Below are 21,307 nucleotides of genomic sequence, written 5' to 3' on the forward strand. Positions count from 1 at the left end.
AAGCCTCCACCTGCTAGGGAAGAGGGGCAGTGTGCCCAGTAGAGCCAGAGAGGAAATACCAGATGGTGGTGCAGTTTATCACCCACCCATTGCATAATCAGTTCACATTCCATTTTAAATGTGACTCAAGGCCCCGGCTGGAAGCAGGGTCACTCGCATCAGTGAAGCTCTAGGTTTTCCCTTTGACTACAACCAGGTTCTCACAATAGAGGACAAAGCCCTCAAAGAGTGACATCTTTTCTGCTGCTCTCAGGGAAGGTCAAAATGTAAGTAGAGAGATTCATCAGCTGGTCACTTGTGCAGGCCACGGTGGGGGGGAAGGGAAGGGAAGCCACCACCCCTGCCCGTCCACAGCCGCTGGTCTCTGTCCGTGTCTCTTTCCCTCCATCCCCCAGGCAGGTGATGGGCCACCCTGAGGAGCGGTTGTAACCAGGGGCCACAGTCTTCCTGTGGCCCACCTTTTTAGCCCTGTTGTCTGAGATACGTGCTGGACTCTTTCTTTGGGTCTTGAGTTCTGAGCTTGCCCTATAATAAATGTATTATGTTATTTCGACAAATATTTTTTTCTATTACACTTAGAACTATTTTAAAATCAAGATCAGACCGTGGAATGTTCTTGGGGAGAATTTTTCCCCTTCTTTGGTGTATGTTGTTATGTCTGGAAGCCACCAAGGGACTGCTAAAAATGACAGAAGCCAAACTACAAGGTCATCACATATTCTTCCAGCAAATGGTCTTGGAAAGTATTTCCATGATTAGTGAAAAGAAAACAGCTTACTATTTATTCTCAAATAATGATAATATCTTTCTACCACTTGACAATTTATAAAGCACTTTCAATACCCATCGCCTTATTTGAAGCATTGATCTGCTTAATTCAAAGATAATATCCTAAGACCCAAGTCTTAGATGTTAGACTATCAGATATAGACAAATGACATCACAATATATTAAAAAAAAAATTCTAGGACAAAAACATGCATGAGAAATGGAGCCCCCAAAAAAAGCATTCTCACTTTTTATATATAGTAACAGCATTGAAAGGAAGAATTCTATAGTGATAAGCTCTCAAAAATATGAGCTACATGACTGAGTCACCAGGGGAAAAACTTCTGAGAGTGGGTCACTAAAAGTAAGCACAGTCTTCTAAACCCAGTCTTTACAATTTTAATAACAAAATACAAGATTTTAATCAAATTTAACTCCTTTGGAATAACTATCCATTACACTCTTCATGTTTCCTGCTTCTTGTTTCTCCCTGAGTCAGACTTGGTGCTGAATGTATGCCAGTTCCCTAAATGTTTGTTTTCTTCCAGTCTTTTAGGCCCTGACCACAGGGCCTGTCTCCCCAGGGATATCACAGCCAGGTGGCGCTCTGCCTGACGAGGTGGCTGACGTAGCTGGGTGTTTAAGGCTGGTGGTCTTTAGAACGTCAGAAGAAAACTCCACTTGAGCTCGTTTCCAAGAAGAGGATTTCAGAGGCTGAGCCTGCAGACCTTATGTGACACAAAGGCCTGTTCCAGCCAAAAGAGCAGCTGGGGTGAAGGTCAGAAGGTCAAGGAGAACAGAGGAAAAGCACACCCATGGTTTTGGAACAGCAACCCTGGGATGAGCATCTACTCCATCAAAACAGTGAAGTGACTAGAGTGGGGACATAAGAGACTCTTTAATTTTTTTTTTTTTAAACTTGAGCCATCACCCATGGCAGCAACTTAATAATCTGTATATAAATCTCAACTAAAACAAGGAAGCCATAAGAAAAAAATTCCCACTGCTGATAAAACTTTAATGGCATCATTTTCTCACATACTAAGTCAGCTTTGGTTCTGAACTAAAACTGCCTGTGTGTGTGACAAAGTTTGGGACGCAAAGAGGGATTACTTGAATTACAAGATGCATCCAGACGGGAGAAGACATTCTCTTCATAAAAATCGTTTTCCCATCTGGGAAGATGGAGTAGACATAAGTTTCCCTATTCCTCCCACTAAGTACAACTAAAAACCTTAGACATCCTATATAAGATGAACACTCGGGGGGCTTCCCTAGTGGCGCAGTGGTTAAGAATCCGCCTGCCAATGCAGGGGACATGGGTTTGAGCCCTGGTCCAGGAAGATCCCACATGCCGTGGAGCAACTTAAGCCTGTGCGCCACAACTACTGAGCCTGCGCTCTAGAGCCCGCGAGCCACAACTCCCGAGCCCGTGTGCCACAACTACTGAAGCCCGTGCACCTAGAGCTCGTGCTCCACAACGAGAAGCCACCACAATGAGAAGCCTGCACACCACAACGAAGAGTGGCCCCTGCTCGCCACAACTAGAGAAAGCCCGTGCGGAGCAACAAAAGACCCAACGCAGCCAAAAATAAATAAATAAAATTTATATTAAAAAAAAAAAAAAAGACTCTGAAAGGGGGACAGAAGAAGGCAGACCAGCCAGATACCTTGGGACCCAAGGAATGACAGTGGTCATACACTCCAGGCTCCAGTAGGGAGCCCGTATGTCACCCCCACCCAGCAGTGACAAGGCCACCACTCACCTGCAGTGAGTCTGTGGAGGCCATGTGGGTAGCCAGATCTCCCACTCCAGCAATAGTGAGCAGCCTCCAGTAACCTCCAGTGTCAACACAGCAGAGTGGGGAAACTGGCCTTCTACCCCCACCTTGGTTAAAACCACTCCTCAAGGTGGCCCATCACCTGACCTGGGGATGGGAGGCTCCCACAGTCCCCTGAGGGTGGGAGGGAGAGAGACAAGAGCAGGGACCAGCAGCTGTGGACATACAGGGGTGGTGGCTTCCCTTCCCCCCACTGCAGTCTGTTGCAAGTGACCAGCTGGTAAGTCTCCTCTACTTAAATTTTGACCCTCCCTGAGACCAGCAGAGCATGTTCATTCTGTGAGCTTCATTGCTGTTACTGACCCTGCTTCCAGCTGGGAACCTGAGTACTTCAAGTGCCCCAGGAGGCTGACAGGAAAAAGAAAAAGAGAGGAGAGGAAGAAGTAACTTGGGGAGAACTACCCAGGGAAAACCTATACCTCAGTTTTCTTTCTTTTTTTTAAATTTAATTTTATTTTTTATTTTGGCCATGCTGCGTGGCTTGCGGGATCTTAGTTCCCCTACCAGGGATTGAACCTGGGCCCGTGGCAGTGAAAGTGCTGAGTCCTAACCACTGGACTGACAGGGAAGTCCCTCAGTTTTCTTTTTAAAATGACATGTGAGCTAGTTATACAATGAGTGGATGCAAAATGAGTGAGTAAACATAATTGGAATAATTCATTTGCACTTGTAAAAGTGTCTTCACCCCTAAAGATAAAGTGGTTAGATTTGCTGAGAAAACTGTTGGTAGCCATTGCCTGCATTCTTGAACCTGGGAGACAGCCTGGCAGACTGCAGAGCATATCGCTTTATTTCTCACAAATTAGAACTTGTTTACATACAAACCTATCCTTCTGTATTGATAAATTGCACCACCATCTGATATTTGTTCTTTGGCTCCACTGGGTACACTGTCCCTCTTCCCTAGAGGGTGGAGGCTTCTGAAAAAACAGCCGAGGCTGAGAGGCAGGAGGTGATCTGAGCCCAGATATCCAGAAAAGGACTAGAGGATATGCTGATGGCAAATAAGCTCATGAAAAGATGTTCAACATCATTACCCACAGGGCAAGTGCAAATTAAAACCACAGTGATACATTACTACACACCTATGAGAATGGCTAGAATAAAAAATAGTGGCAACACCAAATGCTGGAGAGGATACAGAGAAACTAGATCAAACATTGTAGGTAGGAATGTAAAATGGTACAGATATTCTGCAAAACTGTTTGGTAGTTTCTGTAAAATTAAACATGTAACTACCTTATGACCCAGCAATTGTACTCCTGGTCATTTATCCCAGAGATGAAAATTTATGGTTACACAAAAACCTGTTCACAAATCTTTACAGCCACTTTATCCATAACAGCCAAAAATAAGACACAACCCAGATGTCCGTCAATGGGTGAATGGTTAAACAAACCGTGGTACATCCATACCATGGAATAAAAAGGAACAAAAGAGGATAGAACAACCAGACAGAAGATTTATAAGCAAACTGAGGACCTGAACCACACTATAGACCAGTTGTACCTAACACAGAACACTGCACCCAACAACAGCAGAATATACATTCTTCTCAAGTGCACACAGAGCATTCTCCAAGATAGATCACAGGTTAGGCCACAAAAAAGTCTTCACAAATTTAAGAAGACTGGGGGCTTCCCTGGTGGCGCAGTGGTTGAGAGTCTGCCTGCCAATGCAGGGGACACGGGTTCGAGCCCTGGTCTGGGAAGATCCCACATGCCGCAGAGCAACTAGGCCCGTGAGCCACAATTGCTGAGACTGCGCGTCTGGAGCCTGTGCTCCGCAACAAGAGAGGCTGCGATGGTGAGAGGCCTGCGCACCGTGATGAAGAGTGACCCCCACTTGCTGCAACTAGAGAAAGCCCTCGCACAGAAACGAAGACCCAACACAGCCATAAATAAAAAAATAAAATAAATAAAAAAAATAAAAATAAAAAAATTTAAGAGGACTGAAATTACCAAGTATCTTTTCTGACCACAGTGGAATGAAACTAGAAATCGGCAAAAGGAAAACTGGGAAGTTCACAAACATGCGGAAATTAAACAACCCACTAATGAACAATGAGACAAAGAAGTCACAACAGAAATTAGAAAATATTTTGAGACAAATGAAAATGAAAAAAATATATAAAAACTTACGGGACATAGCAAAAGCTGAGAAAAAACATTATAGTAGCAGTAATGCCTAATTTAAAAAGAAGAAAGATCTCAAGCAAACTTTACACCTCAATGAACAAGAAAAAGAAGAACAAACTAAAGTTAGCAGAAGGGGACTTCCCTGGTGGCACAGTGGTTAAGAATCTGCCTGCCAGTGCAGGGGACACGGGTTCGAGCCCTGCTCTGGGAAGATCCCACATGCTGCGGAGCAACTAAGTCCATGTGTCACAACTACTGAGCCTGCGCTCTAGAGCCCACGAGCCACAACTACTGAGCCCACGTGCCACAACTACTGAAGCCCGCGAGCCTAGAGCCCGTGCTCTGCAACAAGTGAAGTCACCGCAACGAGAAGCCTGTGCACTGCAACAAAGATTAGGCCCTGCTCGCCACAACTAGAGAAAGCCCGCGCACAGCAATGAAGACCCAACAGAGCCAAATAAATAAATAAAATAAAATAAATTTAAATAAATAAATAACGTTAGCAGAAGGAAGAAAATAATAAAGACTACAGCACACATAAAACAGAAAAGAGAAAAACAATAGGAAAAATAGAGCAAACTTAAGAGTTTGGTTTTTTGAAAAGATCAACAAAATTGACAAACCCTCAGCTAGACTAAGAAAAAAAGGAGAGAAGACTGAAATAACAAAAAATCAGAAATGAAAGAGAAGACACTACCATGCCTATAACAAATAAAAAAGATCATAAAAGACTATTATGAACAATTATATCAACAAACTGGATAGCCTAGAAGAAATAGGTAAATTCCTACCAAGACTGAATCATGAAAGAAAAAAAAAAATCTGAACAGACCTATAATAAATAACATGATCGAATCAGTAATCAAAAATCTCCTAACAGGGCTTCCCTGGTGGCGCAGTGGTTAAGAATCCGCCTGCCAATGCAGGGGACACGGGTTTGAGCCCTGGTCCAGGAAGATCCCACATGCTGCGGAGTAACTAAGCCCGTGCACCACAACTACTGAGCCTGCACTCTAAAGCCCGCTCCTAGAGCCCGTGCTCTGCAACAAGAGAAGCCACCACGATGAGAAGCCCGTGCACTGAAACGAAGAGTAGCCCCCGCTCACCACAACTACAGAAGGCCCGCACACAGCAACGAAGACCCAACACAGCCAAAAATAAATAAGTTAAATAAATAAATTTTTTTAAAAAATGTCATAAAAAGTCTTAAAAAAAAAAAAAAATCTCCTAACAACAAAAAAGCCCAGGACCAGATGGCTTCACTGGAGAATTCTACCAACTATTCAAAGAAAAATTAACACCAATCCTTCTCAAAGTCTTCCCAAAGAAACGGAAGAGGAGGGAACACTTACAAATTCATTCTATGAGGCCAGCAGTACCCTGATAGCAGAACCAGACAAAGATACTACAGGAAAAGAAAACTACAGACCAATATCCCTGATGAATATTGATGCAAAAATCCTCAGCAAACTGAATTCAACAGCACATTAAAATGATTATACACTATGAGTAAGTGGGATTTGCTTCTGAAATGCAAAGATGGCTCAACATATAAAAATCAGTCAGTGTAATTAATACACTATATTAACAGAATGCAGATTAGAAGACAAAAACCACATCATCATTTCAATTGATGCAGAAAAAGCATTTGACAAAATTAGTATACTTTCATGATAAAAACACTAAAAAAACTAGGAATAGAAGAAAATTACTTCAGCATAATAAAGGCCATGTATGACAAGTTTACATCTAACATCATACTCAATATTGAAAAAGTAAGTTTTTCCTCTAAGATCAGGAACAAGACAAGGATGCCCACTCTCACCACTTCCATTCAACATAGTACTAGAAGTCCTGACCAGAGCAACTAAGCAAGAAAAGGAAATAAAAGGCATCCAAATTGGAAAGCAAGAAGTAAAATTATCTTTGTTCACAGATGACATGATCTTATATGTGGAAAACCCTAAAGCTTCCATACACAAAACGAATTGTTAAAACTAGGACTTCCCTGGCGGTCCAGTGGTTAGGACTCCACGCTTCCACTGCAGGGGGCACAGGTTTGATCCCTGGTCAGGGAACTAAGATCCCTCATGCCACAGGGTGTGGCCAAAAAAAAAGAATTGTTAAAACTAATAAAGGAATTCAGCAAAGTTGCAGGACACAAAATCGATACTCAAAAATCAGTTGTGTTTCTATATACTAACAAAGAATAATCCAAACAGAAAATTAAGAAAACAATCCTATTTACAATAGCATCAAAAGAATAAAATACTTGGGAACAAACTTAGCCAAGGAGGCAAAAAACTTGTTCTGAAAACTATGAAACATCAATGAAAAAAGTTGAAGAAGACAAAAATAAATGGAGGGGCTTCCCTGGTGGCACAGTGGTTAAGAATCTGCCTGCCAGTGCAGGGGACACGGGTTTGAGCCCTGGTCTGGGAAGATCCCACATGCCACGGAGCAACTAAGCCCGTGTGCCACAACTACTGAGCCTGCGCTCTAGAGCCCGTGAGCCACAACTACTGAGCTCACGTGCCACAACTGCCAAAGCCCGCACGCCTGGAGCCCGTGCTGTGCAACAAGAGGGGCCACCGCAATGAGAAGCCCACGCACCGTGACGAAAAGTAGCCCCCACTTGCTGCAACTAGAGAAAGCCCGCGTGCAGCAACAAAGACCCAGCACAGCCAAAAATAATAAACAAATAAAATAACTAAAATTTAAAAATTAAAAAAAAAGAAAAATAAATGGAGATATATCTATTTTCATGGATTAGAAGAATTAATATTGCTAAAAATGTCAATACTACTCAAAGTGACGTACAGATTCAATGCAATCCCTATCAAAATCCCAACAGCATTTTTTGCAGAAACAGAAAAAAAAAAATCCTAATATTCATATGGTATCTCAAAGAACCCCAAATAACCAAAGAAATATTAAAGAAGAAAAACAAGACCAGAGGTATCACACTTCCTGATGTCAAAACATAGTGGAGGGGAGTTCCCTGGCGGTCCAGTGGTTAAGATTCGACACTTCCAATGCAGGGGGCACGGGTTTGATCCCTGGTCAGGGAAGTAAGATCCCACATGCCGCATGGCAGGGCCAAAACAAACAGGTGTGGGGGGTGGGGTGGAGAGGAGACCATATTGCAAAGCTACAGTAACCAAAACAGTATGGTACTTGCATAAAGACAGACATATAGACTGAAGGAACAGAATATGCAGCCCAGAAATAAACCCTGGCATATAAGGTCAAATGATCTTTGATGAGGGTCCTAAGGATACACAATGCAGAAAGGATAGTCTCTTCAATAAGTGGTATTGAGAAAGCTGGATATCTGTGTACAAAAGAATGAAATTGGACCTTTATCTCACCATATACAAAAATCAACTAAAAATGAATTGAAGACTTATTGTAAGACCTAAGACCATAAAACTCCTAGAAGAAAACAGGGAAAAGCTTCATGGCATTAGTCTTGGCAATGATTTCTTGAATATGACAGCAAAAGCACAGGGATCAAAATCAAGTGGGACTACATTAAACTAAAAAGCTTCTACATAACAAAGGAAACATTCAACAGAGTGAAAAGGCAATCTACAGAATGGGAGAAAATATTTGCAAACCATGTATCTGATAAGACGTTAATGTCCAGAATATACAGAGAATTCCTACAACTCCACAACAAAAAAACCCCCAAATAACCAGGTTTTTTTAAATGGGCAGAGGACTTGAACTGACGTTTCTCCAAAAAGATACACAATGGCCAACAACCATGTGAAAAGATGGTCAACATCACTATTCATCAGGGAAACACAAAGCCATGAGACATATCACCTTATGCCCATTAGGATAGCTGCTACCAAAAACCAAAATAAAACAAAAAACCAGAAAATAACAAGTGTTGGTGAGGATGGAAAAACTGAAACCCTGTGCACTGTTGGTGGGAATGTAAAATGGTACAGCACTATGGAAAACACTACGGAGATCACTCAGATAATTAAAAATAGAGCTACTGTATGATCCAGCAATCCCACCTCTGGGTATATATCCAAAAGAATAAAAATCAGGCTCTCATAGAAATATTTGCATACTCATGTTCACTGCAGCATTGTTTACAATAAATAGCTGAGAGGTGGAAGTAACCTAAATGTCCACTGACAGATAAATGGATAAAGAAAATGTAGTATATTCAGATAATAGATATTATTCAGCTTTTAAAAAAAAATCCTGTCCCATGCTGCAACATGGATGAACCTTGAGGACATTATGCTAAGTGAAAGAAGCCAGTCACAGAAAGACAAATACTGCATGATTCCACTTATATGAGGTGTCTAAAATAGTCACTCTTAGAAACAGAAAATAGAATGGTGGTTGCCAAGGGGTGGAGGGAGGAGGGAAAGCGGAGTTGTTCAATGGGTGGAGAGTTTCTGTTTTGCAAGACAAAAAATTTCTAGAGATCTGCTGTACAAGAATATGTATGTAGTTACCACTACTGCACTGTATACTGAAAAATGGTTAAGATGGTATATTTTATGCTGTGTGTTTTTTACCACAATTTAAAAAAAATATCTTTCAAACAGAAAAAAAAGGAACTACTGGTACCTAAAACAACCTAACTAAAATCAGATAAATCTCCAGTGAATGATTCTGAGTAAAAAAAGTCAATATCTGAAAGTTACATACTGTGTGATTCCATTAATAACATTCTTGAAATAACAAAATTACAGAACTGGAGAGCAGCTTAGTGGGTTGCAGGGGTAAAGTGTGGTGCAGAGGTGGGAGGGAAGTGGGTGTGGCTATAAAAGGGAAACGTGAGGAATCTCTGTGGTGATAGAAATGTTCTGTATCTTGGCCATATAAATGTCAATATTCTAGTTTTGATTTCATGCTTATGGTTTTCAGGATGTTACCATTGATGGAAACTGGGTGAAAGCTATAGGGGATTTCTCTGTTTTGTTCCCTATAAGTGCAATATGAATCTACAATTGTTGCAAAATAAAAAGTTTAGTTAAGTTTAAGACAAATTTTCTCCAAATGATGGAGGCTAGACACTAACTGGAAATGATGTAGAGGAGATTTTAGTACGTGATTTTTATGTAGGTGGGGAGAAAGGATGTAGGCTGACTCAGAAAAACTGTTCAAGTCTGAGCTGCCCCAACCTGGTTACCCCAATGTTCACCAAATACGCAATTCTGAGAAACCCTGTGTAATCATTTTTGGAAGGGGAGCCTGGTCAGAATGTTCCCTAAGTTTTAATCTTTTTTTTTTTAAAATTAATTAATTAATTTATTTATGGCTGTGTTGGGTCTTCGTTTCTGTGCAAGGGCTTTCTCTAGTTGTGGCAAGCCGGGGCCACTCTTCATTGCGGTGCATGGGCCTCTCACTATCACGGCCTCTCTTGTTGCAGAGCACAGGCTCCAGACGCGCAGGCTCAGTAATTGTGGCTCACGGGCCCAGGTGCTCCGTGGCATGTGGGATCTTCCCAGACCAGGGCTCGAACCCGTGTCCCCTGCATTGGCAGGCAGATTCTCAACCACTGCGCCACCAGGAAAGCCCCCCTAAGTTTTAATCTTCAAAGGCCTAGATGTTGGATCTAATAAGAAACCAGAGGAGTAATTTTGGGCACCAGGAGAAGAGGGAGGAACATCCAGACCCCCAAGCCAGTTCTCTGTGGGCTGTGGGCAAGTTTAGTTAGAGGGGCAAACAGCCACCTTCATGATGGAGGTTTTCTTCTGACCAAGCTCCAGTGAGTCAGGGCTAATATAATCCCTCTGGTATCAACTGAACAAAGAACAATGAATGCTTCCCTTTATTTCCACTGTACCTGCTTAGAAATCTGCCTCATGAGTTTATGGGGGGATCACCTGAGAACACAAATTGGAAGAGCTAGTATCTTGGGACTATTGTGGTGGCTATGGGAGCCCAACTGATTATTCCATGAATACCACTCCATCAGGAAGGTAATCAATTGTACTGGTTGGCTGAACTTAAGCTACAGTGCTGGGAAAGAAAGAAACTTACCCTAAGTTACAGCAAGATCTTCTCCATGATATTTGTCTACATGCTTCCACCCTCTGGAGCCCCTAGTACTCAGAAGTGATGGGTATGGAGCTCCTCACGCACGCTGAAATCAGTAACAAGTAGCATTTACTGAGCACCACCAGAGGCCAGCCCCCAGGCTGGATAGTTTTTGCACATAGCATTGAAATTTCCCAATAACCTGGTGGTGAGGTAGTTCGTATTATCTGCTTTATAGATGAAGAGACTGAGTTTCAGAAGTTACGTGGTTTGCCCAAGGTCCCACAGCTAGCAAGAGGCAGAGCTGGAATTCAAGCTCAGGCCCCTCTATCTATAAAGCCTGCACCTTTAAGAAAGTATCAAGCAGTATCACATATATAATGAAATCCAGGCCCCAAATCACCAGAAAATGACCAGAGCCCCTAAACTCAGTGGAAAGGGGTCAGAGGGCAGGTGAAAGCTTTCTGCTGATCAGAGCCACATTTCCTCCACCCACTTGGTACACAGTAGGCACTCAGTAAACAACTGTTAAGCTGAACTGACCCAGAGTCCCTCCCACTCAACCGTGTGTGCTGGGAGAACAGGAGGCAGATGGCGGGCACCTCTTGCCTGCCTTCCCCGTTGAATTTGGCAGTGGCAATGCTCTCTGTGTTCTTGTCTGACGGGGATGGGGCCCTGGGAAATCCTACAAGACAGATAGCCACACACACACCAGGCTGCTTTGAAGGGCATGCGACAAAGAAACTCAGAGTGTGCCCCAGGGTATCCATGATGACCTCAGATGCAAAGTATGAAGTGAGCCAATTCTGTAACCTCAGCGAATTTCACAGACTAAACAGTGGCGGGTGAGCGCTTGTGACTTCTGCTGACAGAGCGGCAACATGACCTGGTAGCTGCTGGGTTTGCACAAGAATCTTCCTTCACTGATATGCACAAGTGGCCTCTCTAGGAACAGACCAGTAAGCAGAGACCCACACACAGGGCATTTCCTCTGCCAGGGGTTGCCGGTATTCCCACTGTTGCTGGATTCATCTTCAAAGAGTTTGGGATGGAGCCGAAGCTGGGACCCCTCTGCTGAGAAAATCTGGAAGGAGACTTGTGATAAAGACTCAGAGGCTGCTGTAGCCAAGAAAGTCTGCCACAGGCGGGGAGAGGGGCTGCAGGAAAGGCTCGCACAGTGTCCAGACAGTAGAGATTCAGTTGTTTCAGATTGGAGGGAGGGAACAGGCGGGGAGCAGGAGAGAAGAAGAAAGAAGACATTAATAAAAGAATAACGGCCAAGGCCATACTAAAAATACTTCCCTGGCACATATTTCTGCCAATGCATAGCAGCCTTTCAATTAAGGATGTGTCATTTCCTGGGTTATTAAATCCAGATCATGGAACATTCCACTCTGGGACAGTAAAAGAGGGTCACGTTCTCAGCCTCCCCCAGCACAAAAGCAGCAAAGAATGGGGATCATGGCTCTCGGTGTTTCCACCACTCAACTCCCCACTGAGCTGCTTGGGAGAAAGCTTCCCTTCCGTGGAAGCTTAGGGGGGCCCAGCATGGCGCTCTTTCTCAGGTACCCCATAGGCCCCACAGTCACCGTGAAGGGCATCATCATCATCTCAAGCCAGTAGGGGCCTGGCAGGACTCAGATTTGAAGGACGAAGAAGCATTAGTAGCCATTTTGCCTTGGTTACTACAATAAATGCTGGCGACCTTTAACATCTTATAAAGCCAAAGTCACACAGCAGAAAGTCTCCCCTGCTAGGCCCTGCGAAGCTTAAAAGGAAATTGCAAGGCCGTCTCAGTGCTGGGCACAGAGACCTGCATGCAGCAGGTGCCCAAAATACCTGCCTCCCTTTTTCGGGGAGAAGGACTATGTGCACAGTATGACCAAGGGGCTCTCGAGAGATCAGGGGGCTCCCCACAATAGCTCTTTCCAAACATTTAAGTAGTTTGGAACCTCTTGTGCCTTAACCTGTCCTAAACTGCATCTGCAGCAGCGGGTTTGCCATTTAATCACCCTAACAGCTGGGCAGAGTCTTGTTAAAGGTGAATTGAGAAGAAATTGAACAGCAAAATTGGCTTCAGAACTAGTATAAGGACTGAGGATTCCAACCCTAAATGAAACAAAAAGACAACCTGCAGACTGGGAGAAAATATTTGCAAGCAATACGACTGACAAGGGGTTACTTTCCAAAATATGCAAACAGCTCATACAACTTAATATCAAAAACAACCCAATCAAAAAATGGGCAGAAGACCTAAATAGACATTTCTCCAAAGACAACATACATATGGCCAACAGGCACATGAATGGATGCTTAACATCATTAATTATTAGAGAAATGCAAATCAAAACTACAATGAGGCATCATCTCACACCAGTTAGAATGGCCATCATCAAAAAGTCTACAAAGAGGGACTTCCCTGGTGGCGCAGTGGTTGAGAATCCACCTGCCAATGCAGGGGACATGGGTTCAAGCCCTGGTCCGGGAATATCCCACATGCCGCGGAGCAACTAAGCCCATGTGCCACAACTACTGAAGCCTGTGCTCTAGAGCCCAAGCTCTGCAACAAGAGAAGCCACCACAATGAGAAGCCCGTGCACCGCAATGAAGAGTAGACCCCGCTCACCACAACTAGAGAAAGCCCGCGTGCAGCAACGAAGACCCAACAACAAAAAGACCCAATGCAGCCAAAAATAAGTAAATAAAAAAAAAATTTAAAAAAAAAAGTCTACAAAGAACAAATGCTGCAGAGGGTGTGGAGAAAAGAGAACCCTCCTACACTGTTGGTGGGAATGTAAATTAGTGTAGCCACTATGGAGAATAGTGGAGGTTCCTTAAAAAACTAAAAATAGAGCTACTATATGATCCAGCAATCCCACTCCTGGGCATATATCTAAAAAAGATGAAAACTCTAATTTGAAAAGATACATGTACCTCAGTGTTCATTGCAGCAGTATTTACAATAGCCAAGACATGGAAGCAACCCAAGTGCCCATCAACAGACGTTTGGTTTAAGAAGATGTGATACACACACACACACACCCACACACACACACCCCTGAATATTACTTAGCCATAAAAAAGAATGAAATAGTGCCATTTGCAGCAACATGGATGGACCTAGATAGTATCATACTAAGTGAAGTAAGTCAGACAAATATTATATGATATCACTTACATGTGGAATCTGAAAAATAATACAAATGAATCTATTTACAAAACAGAAACAGTCACAGACACAAAAAACAAATTTATGGTTACCAAAGGGGAAAGGGGGGGAGGGATAAATTAAGAGTACAGAACAGATACACACCACCATATATAAAATAAATAAACAACAAAGATTTACTGTATAGCACAGGGAACTATATTCAGTATCTTGTAATAACCTATAATGGAAGAGAATCTGAAAAAAAAAAAAAAATATATATATATATATACACACACATATAAAAAACCGAATCACTTTATACACATAAATACCTGAAACTAACATAAGATTGTAAATCAACTATACTTCAATTAAAAAAAAAAAAGAACTCAGGGTTCCAAGCGGAAAAGATCCTCCGAGATCAGACAAGTTTGGAGCACACGGTATTTTCCAACAAGTCTGACTGTCAGCAACATCTAAAAATCGGGGGATTTCAGATGAAAAGCTTTCTGACTTCTGGTTTGATGAAATGAATCATCAGAAATGGGAATCCTAGGCCTGCATGTGGTGTCTGGCTGGAGCCAAGGAGTGGTTCCCCCTCTGGACGGAGCATGCACTGTCCAGCTGCCATGGGTTGCTCTGCTCCCCCTTGTCTGCACTCAGAGCTCTGTCCTTGAGTCCTTATCTTCCCTGCCACCTTTGGGCATGTGAGGTGGTAACTCGTGCCCTAGTCCCTCCCGTTTTCCACCACAGACAACTGATCCCATCTCTTACTCTCTGTCCTCAAACCCAGTTCTCTACCATGGGCTGTGGGATTCCCAGTGTTTGTGGATTCATCTTCAAAGTGGGAGAGAGTCGACTCTGGGCCCCCTCTGCTGGGAAGATGCAGAGGATCCTTTGGATAAAGACTTAGAGGCAGCTGTGGCCAAAGGCGACAGGCCTCCCCAGCCCTAAGCAAGATGCTTAGACCTCTCCACCCCGGCCACCTGCAACCCTTCCTCTCCCCTGGGCAAGCCCACCTCTGCCTCTGCCCCAGATCTGAACCTGTTCTAACAGACACACATTTATATCCTCATGGACTTCTTTCTATTATTTCTACTGGGCCACTTGAGGGAAAAAGGCAAACACTGCTTCACCAAAAACTGCATTCAGGTACTCTTCCCTTGCTCAGACCAAATGGTGATCATAAGCAGAAAGCCCAAACTATGAAAACTGAACAGTTTCTTGGGAAGCAGCAGAGCCGTCAAGGAAGGAAAATGGTCACTTAGAAGAAGACAGTGACCACGGAAACCAGGATAATAATAACATAGGTCTCGGTGAATACTCAATTGGTGTGTCAGACACGGTACTGGCATTTTACAGGTTACTTCTTATTTTACAACAGCCCTACAAGGCAGGTGGTATTACCCCCTTTTTAGAGATGAGGAAAATGAACACAGAAAGAACTGTGCTAAAGTAGACATTTTTCTCCCAGGGCTAGCGGCTGAACCTTCTGCCCGCTGCCTGCATGAGCCTGTCCTGGTGTGAAAAGCCTCTTCCAGGACTGGCCCAGAGCGGACTGCATGGGCCTACTTACGCTCTGCCATTCGTCTCCTGCCCACTGGCTGCCGTCTTTGACTCCAAGGCGTTGTTGAAGTTGGAGATGTTTTCAGAGGAGTAGAGGCCAGCTGGGTTGTTGTACTGGTTTGTGATGACCCTGGGGGCAGGGCTGGAGGCAGGTGAGGCGGTAAAGGGCATGGCACTCCGGTTGTGGGCACTTCCTATGTGTAGGACCTCCTGCGGGCAGAGATCAGAGGAGAAATCAGGGGGGTGTCCAATATGCACCCCTCGATGGACGGTACAGGCTGAGTGCCAGGGAGAGAGAGGTGTTCCAATGAGCTATGATGGCCCTGGCTCAATGCCAAACTAGCTGAGGGGCTCTGACAAACCCACCTGACACAGGGCAAGACCCAGGATGTTGCACGAGCCGGGCACGTGTGCAGTTTCATCTGCCAGCTCTGCCTCCTGGTTCTTCCCTGAGGCCCAGCAGAGCCTGATCTCCTGCTGGGTACCCCTGGGCAGGACACCCCCTGATTCCCTGGGCTGTCAGGATCCAAGTCAGAGCTGAAACACCCTTTCAGGGCACATTTCCAGAGGGATTAAGTACTAGGAAGAGAGGAACTGGCATCACTTCAGTGCGGAGCAAGAGATGATTAAAGGTGGAGACGAATTCCCCAGGAAGGAGCGGTTTAGAGAAGCAAGATAAGAGGGTTGTTGTGTCACCAGTGAAGCAGCTGCTGACTAGGCAGAGAAGCCTCAGTGCGCTGGCAGCAGGGGCTACGGGGAATGACTGATCTGGTGTTTTGTATGGGAGAAGGCCAAGGCTGATCAGGTGGAAGGCTGGGGGATACCTGCTACAGAGCGGTGCCCAGGGGGGAGCTGCAGGAAAGGACTTCGAGTTCCTCCTGTGCTCACTCCCCTCTTCCTGTAATCTGAGGAAGCGCCCTCCACCTCCACGCTGGACTGCCAGGACTTGGAGGGTGATCACTACAGCTGCAATACCTAGGAGCTACTTTAAGAACACCCCCGAAAACTTCTTAAACTAACATGCGCTTTTTGAAAAAAATCACGGCTTTTCTGATGACTCAGCAAGATGCTTTCCGCATGGGTGTTCTGGTTCAAACCCTGCTCCCAGGGGAGAGCGTACTCTGTGCAGCCTACTAAACTCGATGTGCGTCCTATTTTCTGGGTCTCCCAGAAATCCTCCTGAATCCTGGACTCCTTGTTAACACCCAGGCCCAGAACGACTGCTCTTCCCTTTTTTTTTTTCTCTCTTTCTTCACTAAACCTTCAAGTCTTCCACACTTTCTTAGAAAACGATGATGAAAACCACCAGCTTAATTCACTGTGTACTGACTTAAAAGACAACATGAAAATGTGTTTATGACGATTCAGATAGTCTCCCTCTTCAACAAGTCGGAATCAGTGCGGTTTTACTGTATACATTACGTTGAGCTGACTTTATCCATGTTGGACAAAAGCTCAGTACACACAGCTTGTTCACCAAAGGGGAAGTATAATTAGTTAGGAAAATAACTTCAGCAGTAATCAAAGAATGGTTAAGTACGTTCTACGGCACAACTACCCCAAGGAATAAGAAGTGGTCATTAACGGCAGCAGACTTCCCGAAGGGTGGCCTGGGACTCGGGCCCCCGTCAGTGGCTACCTTGCAGCTCTGTGGGGCAGGTGGACAGCGGCAGCCAGGATTGCAATTCTTCCCTCCTCTCTCCTTCCCCACAGCAATTCCTTAGGAGCATCTTAGGATGCTGAGCACCAGGGAAGAGCCCTCATATTTCTGTCTTGGCTCAGTTTTTTCCCTGTTGCTTCCTGCTCAGCTTTGGGCAAGTTATACTTCTTTCTTAGCCATTGCACAGTGCCCAGCACACAGCAGACAGTCAACCAGTGTCATTCCCTTCTCCTTCCATAGAAACACATTTTCAGTTAGAATGGAAGTCAGTAGAAAATGCAGGTTGGAAATTCTGATTTTTTATTTTATAGAGAATCTCCTAAGAATGTATCTGTTTTGTATATAAAAGGAGTATGTCTAACCCCATGTGAATACTGGTCTTTCCAGAAGTCAGGCAGTTAATTCAGGGCCTGCCTTTTGGAAGGGATGATGTCATTGTTTGGGCTTTGTATTTATGTCTCCAAGGAAACTCAATAATGAGGAAATATAAACTAGGTGTGTAACTACACTGACCTCAGATAAGCTGGGGTGTGGGCTAGCCTTACATGAATGAACAAATCCTTTAATTACAGATGAACTCTGCTCTTACTCATTCCTCTATTTGAGAATGACTGGAAGTGGAAGATTTTGGAAAAATGAGAGGTGGGAAGTTTTTCATATGAACAAAGAATTACTGGAATCAAAAGAAATGTATAGTCAAGTTAGATGTTAAAGTGTTGGAGATTTTTCTTTAATCTGCAGAAAACTACCTTCAAAAGATTAATATAGGTACTCAGATTATATGTTTAAGATGAAAATTCAAGTATAATACATATAAAAAGTATAACTAAAATGTAAGCATTGCCTTACTGAAGTGAAAACTAGGATTTTAGATAGACCACATTAAAACAAAATCATTCCTTATATATTATAAAACATATAAGGACTTAACACATTAAAACAACATTTATAGTAAATTTAATGAAATGGCTGAGAACTCCCTAGGAAATTGGAATTGACTGTGGCATGTTTTAAATTAGTTTGCACAACTGCCAGTTTATAGACTGAATGCCATTTCATGAACTTTCTTTCCTTAGAGGGGCTGTACAGAATAATATGGTCATGTCAGTTTTGAAATGCCAGGTGCAAAATGATCCTTAAAGTGACTCTTAGGACTAAGTATTATTTTTATTATATTAATGGGAAAAATTTTGTGGGACTGCATTTCTGACATTTTAATGGAAGACATTTGAGAAAATACCATTCACATACAACCACTCAATTTACCCACACTAATGTACCCAGTGAGTTCAATTTCATACAAGTTTCTGTTTTAGGTATAAAAGATAACTAGCTATATGTTGTCTTTTGATTATATCTCAATACACCATAAAAATGAAACAGTGTCCCAAATTTTGGAAAAAGAAATTAAAGTTCACATCTTCAATTGGGACTAAATGTATAACAATCACAAACCAGTCTAAAAGAAGTTTACAAAAGCCATTATCGACTTACCTACTAACATACCACTAACAACTCATTAATTTATCCAAGAGACACACTTTGTGAAAAGTAGCATATCAGGTGTGAGGAATTTTACAAAGATGTTCTAAACATTCTTCTCTACGTTTCTCCCCTTGTTTCTAAAGACTACCCATTCATTGTAGATAATTTAGGAGATGTAGTTAAAGAAGAAATACCATCACTTACAATCTATTATGTACAAATATGGGATCTCAGGACAGTCTCCCATCCAGGAAACTCTATTTGGCCAACAAATTGTGCATTGACTCCCTATCACATTTTCCAACATGAACTACCACTTTATTTTAGTAATTTTAAGATCTCACTGTAAGAAAACTAGAGATTCCCATCCTAAGGCTCTTGGAAACCAGGCAGTAGGACCCGGGACCCGGGGTGGGGCGGGGAATGTCTGGGTTTGCTACTAAATTTCCTTGTAGTTCCTCTAGGCTCTAGGCCTCAGGACCCAAACTTCTTTTCGTCCCTGGCATGATTCATTTGCATCTGCAATCCATAATGAGCTGAGTCAGCACCCCTATTTTGCCGTGGTTCTGCCACCCTATACTGCACAGGAAAGCTTCCGCCCGCTTCCCGTATCCCCTTCCTACCCGCTGTGTCCAGCCCAGGCCCTGGCGTCACTGCCCTGGGGTTTTCCAGCCCCTTCCTCCCGCAGTTCCCTTACGGGAAGAACCAAACAAGAGCCAGGTCCCAGCAGTGTCAGCGGAGGGCCCTCCCACTGCGTCCTATCCCCTGCCTCCAGGGCAGGAAAAACGCGAGTGTGCCCAGCTGTGTCAAAAGCAGAAAGGCCTCTGGGTGCTGAGAGCAAGGGCCATGGTGGGCAAGTACTTACTTGGGGTTCAGAGGCTAAATTCATCCTGTATGGGTGACGTTTCCCTTCCTCTGTCACCAGAGGAGACCAGATTTTCTGTTCAGATCTGCAACAGATTGACAAAGCTGTAGTTTCATGCATGCTAAATAAATAATAGATACTAAAAACGGAGTGGGAAAGTGTCCCCTCTTGCCCGGCTGCTAGCCTCTGAACTAGCACTCTGCCCCCGCCTTCCCCTCCATTTTGCTATCAGTGTGTGATTTTCGGAAGCACCAACCTCATGACATCATGTCTGATGGCTGTGTGCGCTCAGCCCTGAGGGATTTCCCAAGCTGCTGTCATTCTTCCAGCCTCATCCTCCCCCACTGCGCTCTGTACCGCTGACCCAGCCACACCGGCCTCCTCCGTGCTCCTGAGCGTGCCTGATGCCGCCCCACCTCCGCTCAGGACGGGGCGAGCTCCTCTATCTCATCCCGTGTTCCCGATCCAGACCAGATAACCAACTTGTTCGTGAAGTGCGTCTGGACCAAACAAAAGCGATGCCTCCTTTTCTGAGCTTGGAAAGGATTTCCTTGTACCATTCACACAGCAACTCTCCAGGTCTTGTCTCAGTTTTCATTAGTGTAGCATTTTTTCACTCTTACGGGTAAAGAATATTTGTACTTATCCTTATATTGTCAGAGTGCCCAGCACAGGGCCAGATATATACAAGATGGAGCTATTCAATGTGTTGGTAAATGGATCAAAAAAATCAGTTAATCTGTAATGAATGAATGTCTTGAAGGAGAAGATGTGGACTGAGATAGAAATGGAGACAGGAATGAGGGATAAATGTGCTTTTGAGGGGATAGTAATAAAATGGTGCACCTCCCATGGGGGTAGGGCTCTGAAGTGTACAAGATGGTTTTCATTTCATTATACTGATTTCACTACCTCAAAGTTTTGGTTAGTTGTGTTAGGTCAAATGAAAATGCAAATATCTTAGAGAAAGATGCCCACACTATGAGGAGCACTGTGAAAATTAGAGAGGAAAATGAGCAACCTGAAATTTCAATTCCACAGACCTTCTGCCTGCCTACACCGTACAAGGCACTGAGCTGGGTGGGTAGGGGATCCTGAAATAGGTGAGGTAGTCCCTGCCCACAAGCAGCTTCCAGTCGACCAGAAATGAGCAAGTGTTTCCACGGGCCTCACCTGGTTACTGTGAGAGTCATGTTGTCTGTGCAGCCCTTGATTTTGTTCTGAGCTTCCAAGTGCGTCATATTGCTGGTATTTTCCCCATCGATGGCTGTGATTACATCTCCAACACATAAATTAGCTGTAGCAGCCTTGCTTCCGGGAGTGACCTGGAAAAAAGGAGAGAGCTGGCTTAGTTACCATCTGTCTCCAAGGAAACCACTGGGTAAGTTACCACTGGATTAAGTATTCACTAATGTGGATCAAAGCATTTAAAAAAAGGAAAGAAGCCTAAAATCATAAGTTTCAATAATAATGATCCTTTATGGTTATGTAATACATTATGGTTTACAATGAGTTCTTTTCTATATACCATCTCATTGGATCCTTACAATAACCTTGTGAAAAAGGAAGGCTAGTATCAGTCCCCATATTGGTCCCCATTTTAGAGACCAAGAAACTGAGGTTTAGAAAGTTCTGTGACTTACCTGGGATCACCCAACTGATATATTACTGTATTACTAGTCATCCAACTATCAATAGTATAATACAGAGCCAGGACTCAAATCCTAAAGCAGACCCAATGTTCTTCCCACTGTCTCTTGCTGCTTCCCTAAAATAAGTCACCAATTTAAAAAAACACACACTTAGAGAACATTATGT

General features: G+C 43.6%; 1 protein-coding gene across 1 annotated transcript in view; it reads right to left on the bottom strand.

Annotated features, from left to right (window-relative positions):
• The window catches only part of PDLIM1 (PDZ and LIM domain 1), a 47,373-nt gene that overhangs the window by 10,010 nt on the left and 16,056 nt on the right, over positions 1-21,307 (bottom strand). Inside the window, exons 2-4 of the mRNA XM_068548242.1 lie at positions 20,663-20,814; positions 19,490-19,574; positions 15,490-15,689 (exon numbers count right to left, since the gene is read on the bottom strand). Coding sequence (XP_068404343.1) covers positions 15,490-15,689; positions 19,490-19,574; positions 20,663-20,814 — 437 coding nt within the window. The remainder of the gene's footprint in view (positions 1-15,489; positions 15,690-19,489; positions 19,575-20,662; positions 20,815-21,307) is intronic.

This window comes from Eschrichtius robustus, chromosome 7, assembly GCF_028021215.1.
Source record: "Eschrichtius robustus isolate mEscRob2 chromosome 7, mEscRob2.pri, whole genome shotgun sequence".
Classification (NCBI taxonomy): Eukaryota; Metazoa; Chordata; class Mammalia; order Artiodactyla; family Eschrichtiidae; genus Eschrichtius; species Eschrichtius robustus.